At 33.7% G+C, this 16,194-nt stretch overlaps 1 protein-coding gene across 1 annotated transcript; it reads left to right on the plus strand.

Annotated features, from left to right (window-relative positions):
* The first annotated feature begins 620 nt into the window (after window positions 1-620).
* LOC144422103 (coiled-coil domain-containing protein 157-like) lies at window positions 621-11,992 on the plus strand. The gene is made up of 13 exons (XM_078111913.1): window positions 621-988; window positions 1,860-2,005; window positions 2,624-2,819; window positions 3,047-3,185; window positions 3,505-3,610; window positions 3,868-3,972; window positions 4,519-4,732; window positions 5,112-5,253; window positions 5,741-5,931; window positions 8,282-8,458; window positions 9,056-9,230; window positions 10,223-10,452; window positions 11,003-11,992. The coding sequence occupies exons 1-13, from the start codon at window positions 887-889 to the stop codon at window positions 11,429-11,431; spliced, it is 2,352 nt and encodes a 783-aa protein (XP_077968039.1). The 5' UTR covers window positions 621-886; the 3' UTR covers window positions 11,432-11,992.
* Window positions 11,993-16,194: the final 4,202 nt, after the last annotated feature.

Raw genomic sequence — 16,194 nt, forward strand, 5'->3', positions numbered from 1 at the left:
GTGGCGAGCGTATTCCTAACGCTTAGCCCGTTGAGCCACACCGCTGCCCCTTTTCATAGCGCATTTTCAATCAACCAATTTTGTTTTGGTCGCTCGGTATAAAACAACACAAACTACCTGCAGCAATTTTGCGAGCTGCAGTTTATTTATCTGCTGAATCGAGTTTAGTGAACATGAGTGATTTTTTTCAGCATTTCAAAGTAAAATCTGGCAGTAGTGAAATAGAAAAAGAGTTGACTTTGTTCCTTAGGCCTACATGTTTACAAACTTTGAAAGGCATGAAGTACACATCAGCGATCACGATACTGAGTTTTATTTAAAAGGAGAATTTTTTTCGTGAAAGTGCGCCTTGATTTTTTTCCATGATAATTTGGAGCCGCACGAACAAAAAGTTTGGGAGCCGCGTGACAAGCTATGATTCCACGAAATAAAGTGATTCTATATTTTACAAGCGCAAGGTGGCAGCCCCGAGACGAATATCTGCAGCAAGTTCCGTGTTTTTGTTTACATCCGTCGCCATGACGTCTTTATGATCGACGTTGGTTGTGTTTGCTGGCTTCACCGTTCGCGTTACGGTATATAAGCAGTCGCGGCACTCATTCACATCAGAGTTTTGTTTGGCGTTATTTTAAGAAGTCACGGCGTTTACTCAAGTGTACTTTGCGTTTACTCATGAGTATTTGTAGCGGAATAATAAGATTTTAAATGCAAAATCAACAAGGAGTTATGTTTACTGATTGGATAGATGATTCATATATCTGTATATTGAACTAAACAGTTTTATATAAAAAATAACTACACAATCTTTTTTCAAACCTAAATAACAGAAAAAAGATAGTTGCCAAGTTGTGAAAAGTGTTTAAAATTTGATAAAACGTTAAAAGGAATGGCCAGTTTACTTGGTGGAGAGTATTGCATCCATAGTTTAAGACAGGATGTGAGTGATTTACAAACGATTCTCGATGATGTGCATTCTCGTGTTGGATTGGTAAGTTTGTGTGAACTAAATGTCTGTTTGTGATATTATTGCCAAATTCTCGATAGTTGCCAACTAATTTAATGGCAACCTTAAAATGGACTTGAATTTGTCATTTATTAGGTAGGCCTAATCATGAATCATCATCAATGACTTACAAGTTACAATATATTATTATATACCCAGTCGTCAGAATTTTTCACATTGTCACCAGATTTTGCCTATACAGGCATTGTCACTGTCCAATGTAAAATTATTGATGAATTTGAACATATGATGACTATTCTTATTCTTTGACAAGATTTCCTTGATTTAGTTTCAAGTTAGGCTCATGATAGATTATTATTTCAGGAATGATATAAATTGTATGTTCAAATTTTTTTAGTATACACGTGTTATAACACTATAGTATATGTTGTTACTTGTTAATTGTCAAGTCCGTCCTTCGGAAAACAAATAATTGGCTATCTAATTCCATACCCGACTTGGACTGGTAACCGGACGAAAAGCTGTGGTTCGCCATATGATTGGGCCTTAGCGACTTTCCTCTCCCCCAGGATAAATATGTAAATCCTATCCTAATTTGTTCTGTAGTTGCATTTCAGTACCTCATTTTTACAATATCGGCTTAAATACGAATCAAATTTGCATTGATAAATTGTTTCTACTGACATATAGCTCAATATTTCTCAACGTGGCTAAATAATATTCATATGAATAAAACGAGGCGTCAAATACAAACAAGCTCAACCATTAAATGACTTAATCACAAGCCAGATGGTTTCGAGTTAGCCAATGAGAACTTTGTAGTTCAACTATTCTAATGCCCTCGTTTCGTTGGGTTTAAGCCATTATTTTTGTTGATATACCTTGATTTTCTTAGGTTCGGTATCAATCATGGAAGTTTCCGGATAAATCATCTTGTGATGTAGATATCAAGAATCTTCTTGATAGATGTCAACACAACAAGGATGATGACGAGGAATGTCAAATGTCTCATATCATGCTATACGATTTAGTAATTGACAGGTAGGCCTACCATTAAATATATATATATACAGGTTGTTCACAAGAATCTGTTACAATCAAAGTTTTGTTATCAGGTCAGTTCTCAATATATATTTCAAACAGGTTTGTTTTATTGTAATGAGTGTTTATATAAGTTTTTTTTACATTTAATACACCTTCATAATTATGCCCATCATTATTTGTATGAACATTCTATATATATATCCACATTCAGTGATTTGTATTTTTGATAAATTTCTTCCTAATTCAATGATGCTATAATGCCAAACTTACTTGGAACATTCTGCTGTAAATTATTTCTACAACTTGTTAAATGCTTGATAGGGAGAAAATTAGGTCTAATAAGTTGCCAAGTTTCCTATTACGAATAATTATCTACTTCTATAAAACTGTTTCTTGTTTTTGAAGTCATAACATTTGTGCAATTCAATTATTGCTTTTATGTTAGCCTGGTATCCATTTATTTGCATCATTTATTCAAGAAAAAAACATACTAAAAATACTATTGAAGAAAACTAAATGTACCTCTTCTCCATCTTGATGGAATACATAATAACTAGCAATCAATTAAAAATATATACTGTATTAACAGTTAATCTTGTTTCTGTGTTATTTTAGATTGGTGTATCTTCTACAAAGTTTCATGCATTTTAATGAAATATTGTTGAATGTTAAAAATGAGGCATCACAAAATATCAGTCCAGTTTCAAGAAGAGGAAAATCTCTGAAATCGATGTCAATTGGTTTAACAACAAAGCAATGCTGGGAAAGAATAACACAAATTGCTGTGTTGTTACAAAGGCTTGCAAAAGAGGTTTGTCTATTATTTGTGTTGCATGAGTTCGAATTACACATTATATGCGGTAATACAAAGAAATTCATATCCATAGTGGTATTGTAAGAATACCCTATCATGAATCCACAATTTTTTCTTACTTTGACGTACCCATAACTGTCATACAGTAAGTCAGTTTAGTATTTTCATTATCAAGTAATATTTTCTTATCTCCTTCAATCTACTATCTTATCTCTTTCATTTAGGTGAGTGCAAAGCCTTCGAGCGCTATCAAACAAGAAGAGGCAAAGATAAGACATCATGTGAAACCAGAATCAAAAAGCGTCAAAGAACTAGACCCAGTTCATGTTAAACACAAAGAACCTGATAATTTTTCAGATAAAGGTATTATTATATCAATATGCAAATAACTAGCAGATTTGATGACAAATTGATATTTTAACCATACCACTAGGGTTTTCTCATAAATCATCTTGTTAAACCAATTTAAATTTTGTTCACGTTTTAATATCAATGAGGCATTTGAAAACTTTTCTCAGGGAAAAATTATTTATGCATGTAGTTTACATGATATAGTTACTTGTCTTCTTGTTTATCTTCCATCAAGATAAATAGGAAATTTTTATTCATGGAAATATTTAATTAATGATATTCCTTGTACCAATTGTTTATGAAAGTTTCCTTTTATATTATCTCATTTAAGATATATCCCGAGATGTTCGAACAATAAGTTGTCAAACTTATGAAACGGCGTATTCTACTTGTGAAATATGTTCTCGAACACAAAACTGTTTGAATGATGTTGGGAGGTTAGTTAGAATAACTTTAGAATGATTGTTTTGTATTGGTAAAAATATAAAAAAAAGTTTTTTTTAAAGCAAATATTGTCTACCTCATTACTTTTTATTTTTTCCAAATGGTTCAATTAATATCAATATCAATTCAAGTTGATTCTAATCCAACAGTCCAAAATCTATGTTTGAATCTGATTTTTTGAGAAATTTGAATTTTTTTTCAATTATATCCAGTTCAATAATAAGCATACTATACTGGTATATGTTTTCAGGACAATCATCGATCTTTGTAAATCTCAGAACCTTCCTACTGCTTTGGAAGATTATCAAGCAAGATATAAAGAGTCTGTTCCCATGTCACTTGCTGACTTAGTCAGGTATGGTATATGAATAAAAAAAATTGTAAGTATTGTTGTTTGTCAGTAGTCAAACACAGAGCAATTTTGATCTTAAACATTGTATTTGCAGTAGATAGTGTTATGGAAAATAAAACAAGTCAGCAACATATTATAAGTTACATTTCAAATTTTACAAAAAGCTCATTAATTTAATATGAGAGTCGAAGGTGACTTGCTATCTTTATATTGCAGAAGTTGATATAAAATTTAATCTCCAAATGGAAGTGCAAAATTTATTGTAGAAATTGGCAATTTCCATCTTTATCAGTGTACATTTATCTTAATCTAAACTATTATTATTCTTTATGAATGATTCTGCAGATAAAATATTCCATCACCAGATCATTTTTCAAATATTTATATTTTATTATTTTCGAAATTATTTACGAAATATTGCAATACTCTGTATTTTTTACTATTAGAACCAAATTTAGAGCTTCTTAGTTTTAACACATGGAATGAATGGAAAAATCCCACTTTCAAGTGATTTTGAAGCCATTGCCATTTACACTGTTTATTTCTAAGATGGGGAAAGCATCAATCAAAAGACCTATCAAGAATATGCAGGCATATGTCTCACTTGGTAAACCAAGTAACACCATTAAAAGCAGATCTGGCAACCCTGAAAAAGAGTGAACAACAAGCAAGATCAGAACTCAAGCAATGTCAATCTGTTTATGAAAGAAAAGAAGAAGAACTGAGGGAAGAATTTAGAAGAAAGGAATACATATTGAAAGAGGTAATGCAATTACATTAAAGACATTTTAACATTAATTTGAGAACTTGGTGGAATAAAATTTTAGGCTCTTTGACAGTCATGGAAATATCTTCATCTCAATTTCTTCTTCTGTTTAATCTATTTAATTTGATATTGTGGGGCATGCTTTTCCATCACAAAATCATTGTTCTCATATCATCACAGTGGTTGGCTAAGCATCAAGTACACACATACAATCGCACCTTTGCAGGTTTCAAATCATCTGAAATCCATTTGATCATTTGAATATACATTACAGTATATTTAATTCACAAGCTATATATGCTACAATAATAACACACTGTTGAGTTTTAAATCTATATATAGCCTACTTTCATGGTTTTAAACTTGAACTGTTCAGAATGAAAAAGATTTGAAAAGGAAGATCTCAACATTAGAAAGCATCAGGACAGGAATGCAAGAAGAAATTGACAAATGTCATTGGCAAATATCAGAATTGAAAGATGAATTACTGCAAAAACATAGAAATCAATTAACAATGGGTCAGTAGTCAACAGTATTTCTTTATCTTCCATATTTTTGATAATATTGTTTGCTATCTGTACTCGACTTGTATAACCCACTAAATATAATATTGCAAAATCTTGTGAACAAAAGTGGTGTCCCTGTTTAATTCAATCTAATTCTTAAATAAGATCGGGAGCAATAAAAAAGATCTAAATAAGATAGGGTGGTTCACCTAACTGCTGGTTGATTAAGGCTTCCTCCACCATCAAGTTCATTTATCTGAAAACAAGTAACTGGCTAACTGTCCCATACCCTACATGAACGGGCAACTGGACAAGAGGCCATGGTTCGCCATATGATTAGGTCGTCTTATAGACTTTCCTCTCCCCAGAATAAAAGTGTAAATTCTAACTTATCCTAAGCAAACTTTTTCATCTTGAAAGTTACACATCGTGAAAGTTACTTACCAGTCCAAAAGTTTTTCTGCATAAAAATATCCTGAATTTGCCACATTTCTAACAGAAACTGGAATGTCTCAGCTCAAAGAAGAAGCGATAGAAGGTCAACAATATAAAAAGGATGCTTTAAAATTCAAAACTGAATTGTCTAGAGTTCAGGAGGAACTCGATGAGACAAAGAACTTTCTCAATCATAACAAACAGCTGTACGAAAGAGAATTAACAAAGAATGAAAATGTTTTGCAGCATGAAAAAGTACTGTAGCTTGTTTTTGTGCATCTAATCTATAGAATATCTATTTTCTATATTTGTCTCTCTTTGTGAAAGCTATCGAATTAATTGGTGGTATTTTTCTTGAATTCTTGATGTTAAACAGTGGTTCCCAACCTTTCTACCCTGGCGGACCGGTAGAATTAAATTAAATATACTCGCGGACCGGCAAAAATTGACATGACCGGAACAGAAAAGAATAACATAAATTTGCGTAATATAATGCAGTGTCGGGCACTCAATATGCTTCTAGACAAAAAGGCACACTCGAACAAATTTCACACGAAGAAAAACTATCAAATAATGTAGCCAAAAATTGAAATGGGTGAAACAGAAAACAACCCCATATGTTTGCGTAATGAAATGCAGTGTTGGGCACCCATTATGCGTAGGAAAGGCACACATAAAACATCTGACATAAACAACATGTACAAGCCAAATCATGAACAAACACAATTAACTCTAGCGATAAATTTGCTGCTGTTTCGTTTCCAATATAGGATTGCAAACGAGGCCTCAAAGAAGTTTCTGCAACACGTAGCTCTTCACCGGCGTGCGACCGATTTCTTTGCTTTGTTTTAATTAAAGCTAGTGATGAAAATGTTTGCTCGATTACTAAGCGATGCGTATTCGTTATCAAAAGATATCCCAAATTGGGGCAGTGATTCTTTTTTTTAAATCTGGACTGTAAAGTAGAATCACAAATATTAATCAAGCTTTTTCTTTTTTATCGGGTTTATCATATTAATCCCTCTGCAGTTGATCGACGTCTCAAATGAAATGAAATTACAATGACAAGTCGTCGGTAACTTGACACCAGGATCAAAATTCTACTGTGCCTGCTCAAAATACTGGGAAAAATCTCTGCAGTCGATGCTTTTTGCGCGTCTCGTGACTACCTGCAGGGCTGCAACAAGTTCCTGTCTTACTGGAATATTATACTGTTCTTGACAGTTTTCTGGTTTAAACAAAGATATATGCATAACGTTTTATGTGGATGGTCATATTAATCAGGAAAAGGACGCAGAACAGAAAAAGCATGCGTGCCGATTTTTAGGTTTCTAAATCTTGCGAGATTCGAATGAGCGCATTTGCAATGAATTGGAGCCGAAAAAGCGAAAAGTGTGATTACTCGGCGCCAAGATGTCGCGGAAGACGTCGCCACGATGTCGCGAAAGACGTCGTAATATGACGGCGGAAGAGAACTTGCGTAATAAACCAACGCAAACTCGTCTTCGGTACAGCGATTGAGACGACATAAAAACAACTAAATTTTCTCGCGGATCGAAAAAAAAGCTTCGCGGACCTGCACCGGTCCGCGGACCGGCGGTTGAGAACCACTGTTATAAAACACTGTTTCTTCATTGCAACAGCTCTTGAAGATAAGATTGGGTAATTGATATGATAATACATATTCAATGTATTAAATCATATAGCTATCATAACTAGGGCTGGGAATGGTTAACCGATTTCAGATGGTTAACGGTTATGATTTATTTTAACTGTTAACTGACATCTCAGGTACAAATCAAATCTTCATGCCGTACAATATCGTCAAATATGATTACGTCATCGCAAATTTATCTCTTGCGGCGTTTAATTAAAAAAAATATTACTATCTGTGTGGGAAAGGAATCAATAAATGTGAAAAATATTAATAATGGAAAAATAAATAAAGTATCAAGGTTGCTGATAATGAAAATTTACAATGATAAATTCAGATTCAGTTTTCGGTCGATTTCGAAATATATTGTTCACGACTTCATTGCAAAATCGGATATTCAATGTCATACAACAAGTGTGCAGTTGATGCCGTTTTTCTTTATGATATATATCTCGAAGTAGAATTTGCACATCGAACACTAAAAATTTGTCACATAAATGATGTTTAACAACAGAATCGGGTTTTCTAAGATATTTACACATGCCCGAACCACGCTGCCTATCTTTTGCAGCAGAGGAATCATGAAACTATCTCGATTCGTGAATAATTTTGAGCGATACCGATGAGAACACGCGAAATTGCTTTATAACCATTGTGACGTAACAAGCTGAAATTATAATTATTACGTGAAACGTCACGCTGCGGTTAACCGGTTAATTTTACCCGGTTAACGGTTAAAGTGTTTTTCCTGAAATTCCCAGCCCTAATCATAACACAATTGAATAAAACCAGGAATGAAAGTTTAGTGATCAAATCTTTATTTACCTCAAATCAGCATGATAGAAATTTCTTTGGTTGTTCGAAGTCACCACTTACTACTTCAATAGTTTTCATGGATAAAAATATTATTTTGATAAAAATCCCAACGAATAACACTGTTGCTGTGTTTAGATGCTTCAAGAGAAACAGAAAAATTTGTTGAGTAGAATGGAGAATATCACTGAAGATTGTGAAAAATTAAGAGAACAGATTCTTACACTCGAGGAAGAAAGAGATGTTGCAATAATCAATTTGGAGGAATTTGAAAAAAATCGAAATGATGAAAAAATGGCATCTGTGCACAATAATGTATGTGGTTCAATCATTTTTGTTTGTTATAGACAATGCTTGCAATAGCTTTGGTTCGGTAAGCTCCAATAAAACCCGTTCGGTAAGCTTCAATAAAACCCACTTCTACCATGGTATGCCTGGCAGTTTAGTTTAATTTTAATTTAGTGTCTTTTTCCGGATGCATTTGAAGCATGACCTTTAGCATCTTTCCTATATCAATCCATCTGGCCGGATCTAATAACTTCAAGCTATATAATCATATTATTTTGAAAACAGCATATTATTCTTATACTTTGAATAGTGACATAATCAGATCATTTTATTTGTTTTTGTCTGTTATTTATTGATCAGTTTGATTGTACCGACTTTTTTCTCAAAAACCACTTGAATTCATTATGAGCAAAGGTAAAGTAGTCATAGACTATTCATTGTTAATTGATTGCAAGCCCTCCCTTATGCATGAATGTGTTTAGAAGTTAGAATTTATGTATATAACTTCAGTCCTTCAATACCCACACTTAAACATCCATCATATTGGTGGATTTTAGTCTACATTTGGGTGGATTTCACAGATTTAGATTGACTTGAGTACTATCACAGACTTTTATTTCACAGGCCATGGAACATGTACAAACTGATGAGGTCAAGTCCTTGCAACAAAGTTTAGAAATACTGCGTTCAGAGAACGAAGAGTTGAGATCAACTGTGAATCATTATATTGAGAGAGAGAGATTGATTGTTGCTTATCCTGATCTTAATCAGGCAAACGTTTCATCACCTATGGTACAAGGTAATTAATAAGCAATGTTTTGCATTTATTATCTGAGAAAATATTAGACACATAAAGCATTTACCCTGGATAAATGTGCAAGTCCTATCCTATTTAACATATTGCCATGAGGCTTTTATTTTCAATATGATAGGGCAGTGGTTTCCAATCTCTTATGGCTTGTGGCCCCCTTCCAGAGCACCCGTGCACTTTTAGCACATTCTAGAGAACTTTTAGCACTCATGGCATTTGGAGTGTTATTTCTATGGGTAGATTCCAAATGCCATTATGTTCAAGCAACCTATGCTCAACAAAAAATCAAATCCCTAGCATTTTGGCCCATTTCCAACTGCTCTGTGGCCCCCTTGGTGAGCCACAGGCCCCCGGTTGAGAACCGTTGTGATAGGGATATATAGATTGGAAAAATGGATTTGTAATTTGTGCTTCGTTTTAACCACTATGCTCTTCAAATAATTAATACAGATATGTAATTATATGCGTAGTAATAGTATGTTCACCTCGATTATAGGAAATTAACAATATGGAATTATATTCTCCATGATGGGGAGATTTATAATGCTTGGAAACCATAATTTTCTTTTTGATTTGATATGTTCATCCCTAAAAGTGCTTTTTTCTTTATTTTTAATATTGTTTCACAATCTCGATTGTTTATAAGCGATATTAGGCATATATAATTATAGCAATTTTCTGTTTTAAATTACTTCTCTATTTAAGTGATTGACGTACTACTGTCTGTCGGTCTTGTAGTTATAATTCATGAACAGAACTTAAGACAATTTACTTCTGAGCCAAAGCTTCAGCTTTTTTAAATTATGGATGAAATAGACAACAGGTCAAAATCTTACTGATGCAATGACTTTGCAGTTTTTCAAAAAAAATGAATTAAAGTAAAATCTATTTATTAAAAACATATTGAAAATACCTTAAATTTTGCCCTACAAAATTTCATTAGATTAGAGTTGAAATAAACATCTTGTTTTTTTAAACAGGGAGTGGGGACATTTTTCTTGACATGCAGAAACAAATAGAAGCGAATGATATTCGAAAGCAAATCCTTGAAAAGGAGAATGAAGCTCTTCAAAAAACGCTTCAAAAAGTTACAAATCTACCAGATGATAGCTATGCCAATTCGTCAAGAGAATCTACCTTAGAGACAACAACCTATCGCAGTGATTCTGGTATTCATATCGGCGCTCTACAAGAAAATCTCTCCACACAGGTGGTTCTATTTTTTTGGTGATGTACCAATCATACTTCTATTGCATAATTGTGTTGATTGAATTCGCCTACCATGTCTGCTATAACATAACACTAGGTAGGTAGACCACTTTTTGACGTTAAATACCCTGCCTCTTTGAATCCATGCCTGAGTGTTGTTTCGCAATTGCTGCCACCTCGCCACTAAGGATGGACATCTCTGCTTTCCATTCCATCAACTTGCAACACCAAGGTTAATTTCATGTTTAATGAACGGGTCCACATAACACAACAGAAATTCAGGCAATAATGGTGTTCAATAAGTATGCCAAAGTGTTAATAGTGAATTGATGTGGTAACTCAGTCATAACAATAACACTGACATAAGCTTGAAAATGCATGTGATTGTTTACACCAAAATGTTAACTGCTCCGTTCGTGTTGTGTGCCCGTTGGTTTGAAATCAATTCTCAAACTCTATTGATGCAGTGACTGTTTTCTCTGCTCACAGTTGTTGAATAAGTAAAAATGTGTAAATTTTTTGTTTCATTGCTCATCATTATATATATACAGCCTATTCAGCTATGGAAACGATCAGATCTTTCGACCCTTGACAGCAATAGTACTGATGGAACTGAAAACAGTCCTGAAGCAATATGGTATCGGAATCGAAAATCAAGATCTCCGTCAGACAGAGTTTCTGCCAGGTCACAAACTTCCAAACCACCATCTGGTCGACAAAAAACAATGGTATTAGGTCTGACAAACGAAGCAAACAAACATGAAGATGTTCCAAATAGGAATGGTGTACGTATGGACAGTGGAATGGACTATTCCTGTAATAGTTTAGAAGCCTACAAGAAAATGAAGCAGCAGCAGCACAGAATAGGTTCAGCATCGGCCACAACTGTAAAATCATCATTTACGGTTGGTTCAGGTAAACGCCCTACGTCAGGAAGACCATCATCTGCAAAAAGTGCCATGTTCAAGCCATGGACTTGAATTGAAAGAACTCCTTACTCTTCATAGTTTTATACAAAGAATACAGTGATACCTCGATAGTCAAACTTATTTCGTTCAGGATTAGTGTTCGACTACCGATTTGTTCGATTACCGAAACTTTTTTTGCCTTAAGAAAGAAACAATGGTAATTATTTTAATTCGGTCAAATGCTCTCCAAAATACCCAAATATTAACAAAACGTGTAATACTTATTTAAATGTGTACATAATGAAGATAAAAATATAAATAGTTTTGTGAAGATTGTCGTACCGTTATTCTGCATACATTGCATATACGTACTACTTCGTTTTGGCTTTCGTGTCCATATATTTAATTAAACATCGCTCTCTTGTTGAATGCTCAAGATGCAGCAGAGATCCGCAGATCGGGTGACGTCATTTCACTCGGTGACGCTCGGGTGTTTGAGCACCGAATTTCCGTTCGAGCACGGCAGCACCGAGGTATTACTGTATATTGAGGAGATAGCACTATAATATTTAAAACGTAATGGACTTGAAAATAAATGCTTTCTTTATATTCACTTCATTCATTCAAACATTTTTGTACATGAGGTAAAAAAATTTTTTAAATAAAAAAAATATTTACAAATAGCTTTGTTAATATTGACATGTGCAGACCAAAGTGACTATAAACCAAGCGAGAACATGCATTGGTAACGTTATAAGCGCTCGTGTGACGCCACACCAGCCATTTTGTGTCCAGAATTCTATGGCTGTATGATCCCAACTAAATGATTTAAACCTGCGATCGTTAAACAGCTGAATAAAAAAAACGATGCTCAATAATTTGGACCAAACTTTCGCAGCGGCAAAACGAATGAACATTCTCCTGAAAAATTAATTATTCGCAGATGTTTCTCGGATGACTCGGCTCGGCGGTATGGTCAGCATATACGAAGTTAAGGTTAAAGTCATCCAACTTCACTCGATAAATCAACACCCAATCAGACCTAAATATTAAACAAAAGATACATATTTTATTATAAAATTCCTGATGTAAGTATCGCTACTTGCACAAAACATATTTAAACAAACTGACAGAACTACAATACAAATTATACTACATAAACTTGCACTATTTTTGCGGTACATGTCATGATATTAAAATATGCGTATCGCAAATTTTTAACAAGGTGTACATTGCCAAAATAATATTAAAAAAATATACTACATGCATGGAATGGAGGATAACGGCGTATATCAAGTGTACAAGAACATCTTATAATCTGGAGTATATAAAATAATATATTTTCTATTTGACTTGAGCTCTTGCCGCAGGTCTACTAGCATACGGTTTTTCAATAATTTTATTTGTCTCCTATTTCGCGTGAATATTTAACCTTAAATTGAGAAAACGTTTCAAAGTTTTAAAAGCGATATTGTGGCAAGATGGGATATTATATTTCAAGCAACTTTATCTGTCAAAAAAGTAACAGGCGAACATATATTATGACAGGCATTAATATTGGTGCGAAATATAGTTTATGCTTTGCGCAAAAATACTATTGCTTTTTTTGGATGGGTGGCATAAATATTGGGTAAAACTATCAATTTTCAAATATTTATCATGTGTGTAAGACCTAAAAAGAGTTAGTTACGATTGTGGGCATTCGTCGGGATTGACACTTACCATAGGAGCAAACAAACAATTTGAACCCCGTGTCTTTATAGCAGTGGTTCTTAAACTGGAAGGGGGGGGGGGGGGGCGCAAGAGGTCACAATATGGAATCGGAAATTTACATGTAACGGCTCTTGAAACGGTCTCCGCGTTCATTAAAAATACCAGCTTTTTCGTGTTATAATAAATTTTTCTGTCTCGTAATAACTACAATAATTTAAAATGTCTCTCTATTTTAATTCATTTGTGTTCAAGGTAACTCGTGGTTGCGGCGACTCACGACAAAATAAACTCATTACCTATCTAAAATACCACGCCAATCCGCGTACATAATAAAGTGTGATCAACTGCCCAGGAAGAAACCCAGGAAACACATTTGTGCGTGTAGGATTAAGCCTAACAATGTTGGTCCCAAGCAGCATCAAATTTCCTAAAAATAAAAACGCGTGACAACGATGGGCCACAAGGCGGACCATCGTTGTTAACCTTTTTTATTTTCTTTCTATCCAATTTTTTTTTTAATTTTTTTTTTTTATTTTTTTTTTTTTTCAGTTCTTTTTTTTTTTCGTTTTAATTTTCAACTTTTTTTTTTCAGTTCTTTTTTTTCAATTATTTTTATGTTTTTTCACAACTTTTTTTTATTTTCGCTTTTTCATTTCATTTTTTCATTTTTTTTTTAAATTTAACGCGTGACAACGATGGGCCACCATAGATCTGGTATAATATCCAAGAAAGTATAATTAATTTAGTACAATTAAAATACATGTAAAGTATATTAGTAGATGAAAAATACATATTCATCGAAACGAAATCCCCGCGGTACGGCTTCTGAGTCAGTCCTCGAGATTACGCCAGTCGTTAAAAGAGCCGACTTTTTCAACGGATATGTAATGGTTTTTCTGTTAAATAAAATATTCAATCCATGATTGATATACTTATCTAAAATGGTTGCTTTATTCATTTAATTGTGATAAATTAAAACTGCGATTGCGTCGATAAAATAAAAGCACCAGTACTTCAAAATAACACGGTAATCCGCAACCATAAAAATGTCGATTACATTTTGTTTTGATTTGTATTCTTGCCAATTTCACCAATATGAGCTGTCCCTGCAACTCTTACTTCGCTCTATCTCAATAACGCCACTCGATTAATTTCAAGATATCACCGTTACAGATAGTCCTAAGTCTGCGATCACACGAAGTAAAATTTATACGCGGGGCGCGGCTCAAAAAGTTTAAGAACCACTGCTTTATAGGATTACCCCGGAAACATCAAGGCTACTTTTAAAAAAATCGAAATATCCAGCCAATAATAAGTTGATAAGAGCTGCAACACCAGTCGCGGCGGCTGGTTTTTAAATTTTATACCTTATAATGTACATGCTTCGATGAAATTCATGAGGCCGCACAATGTGCTAGCCATGAGATCGTTTACATTGTAGTCGCTTTTTCAGATTCCTGTTCCGGGAGAATGTATCCTCATATTTGTACAAGATCGAGTACTTAGTTGATACCTTTTAGTAATTACTTGTACAGGGTATTTGTATTTGAATAATTGAGTATTAGATAGTTATAACTTGCAACTCGTTTCGAATATTCTAAACGAGATCCCTGTGCAGTAGTTGTTTGTACAGTGCTTATTCGTAGCAAATGTGTGGATTCATAAACTACACTGTTCAGTACTTGCGCAGAGACTAATTCGGAGCGAATACGTTGATGAACAAAATTCTAGGTTGGGTATAGGATTTATAGCCATTTCGTGTTTAATGTAACGGAGAAGGTTTGTAAATCTTGTCTCAAATATTTTCCGTGTAAAGGGTTGAAAAAATGAAATACGGCACAATATAGGAATTTGTTTAAATTTGAAAAACTCTAGTCTTACGCTGATTTCATTTAATTTTTCATTTTTGGGGGAAAAAAGAAAATATCGATATATCTACATATTTAATAATTTATCTAAGAAAACAACGAGCGAGACTTTATATTTACTTTTTTCAATCCCCTTTTTCACTGGTTCATTTATTTGAAAAAATGGTACGAATTTCATTTATGAATAAAAGTAATCGATGCTTCTCGACTTGAAACGGTTATTATGACGTCCGATATTCTGGTGTCATATTACTACAGTCTTGAGTTTATCAAGTGTCGTTAAATTCAATTTACTGTCCACTCCAATCTACCTAGGTGATTTGCGTACTTATATTAAATAAAATTTCGTATTTTACACATTTAAAAATGTACTCATGACGTCACAATATATTTCACAACCGTGCAACATTTCCCAAGCGGGGACGAATTTGCAAATTTTTCGGGAGAAAATTTGACTTTGTATGTGCGTGAAGTATTACTAATATTTTTAGATATTTAGTATTATTTTAATACATATATATGTATACATTATAAACTCTTCAAAATGTACAAAAGTCATAGTACAAGTTGGACGTATCTCCAGCAAATGTTCTATTAAAGGTGAATAACAAATGTAAGTAGAGTTTTTATGCGTAGTTGGGAAGTAGAAGTTCAAAAATAGGCCAAGTGTGAATGTGTCAAAAAGGTTGGGAACCACTGCTGTAATGGAGTCCATAAAGCAATATTAGGTAATTAATAAAAGAATGCCCACAAATGACATAACCTAGGGGTCTCATCGTCCGAATCTGGCTCTGCATGCAAACCATTTGATAAACGGAAAAGCATCTGAAGTACTGAGTACCGAACACATTAGAAGCATTAAAATCCAAAACAGTCCATTGACCATATGTCCATTATGAAATCTTTAATACACTGTTTAAATTAAATATCGTAATTGTGTTTCCACGGAATTGGATTACACATACCGTAGATCGGAATATTATTAACAGTGAAAAAACAACGCTAAATTAACTTTGACAAGGAGACGACTTCTCTGATCTGTCTCTTCCAATTTTGAGAAACGATTAACACCATTGTTTAGCTTTGACTTTAATTGCTGGACATAAAACAGAGAAATACTCATCAATGACCTTCTATTAGCATCCCACTGTTAATTGATTACAAAATCACTGACCCTATTGATTCTTCAGCATGGTAGGACACTCATTGTTTTTGTATGAATACAATCGCTTTACTAGTTGTAGTTAAATTATG

The sequence above is a fragment of the Styela clava genome, chromosome 4 (assembly GCF_964204865.1).
Source record: "Styela clava chromosome 4, kaStyClav1.hap1.2, whole genome shotgun sequence".
NCBI classification, from domain to species: Eukaryota; Metazoa; Chordata; class Ascidiacea; order Stolidobranchia; family Styelidae; genus Styela; species Styela clava.

Excerpts from the sequence above, each read along its gene's own strand:
- LOC144422103 (XM_078111913.1), top strand. The coding sequence starts at position 887 with ATGGCCAGTTTACTTGGTGGAGAGTATTGCATCCATAGTTTAAGACAG. Across the intron at positions 5,932-8,281 it reads ATGTTTTGCAGCATGAAAAA|ATGCTTCAAGAGAAACAGAA; the intron begins GTACTGTAGCTT and ends TGCTGTGTTTAG. Across the intron at positions 9,231-10,222 it reads TTCATCACCTATGGTACAAG|GGAGTGGGGACATTTTTCTT; the intron begins GTAATTAATAAG and ends TTTTTTAAACAG.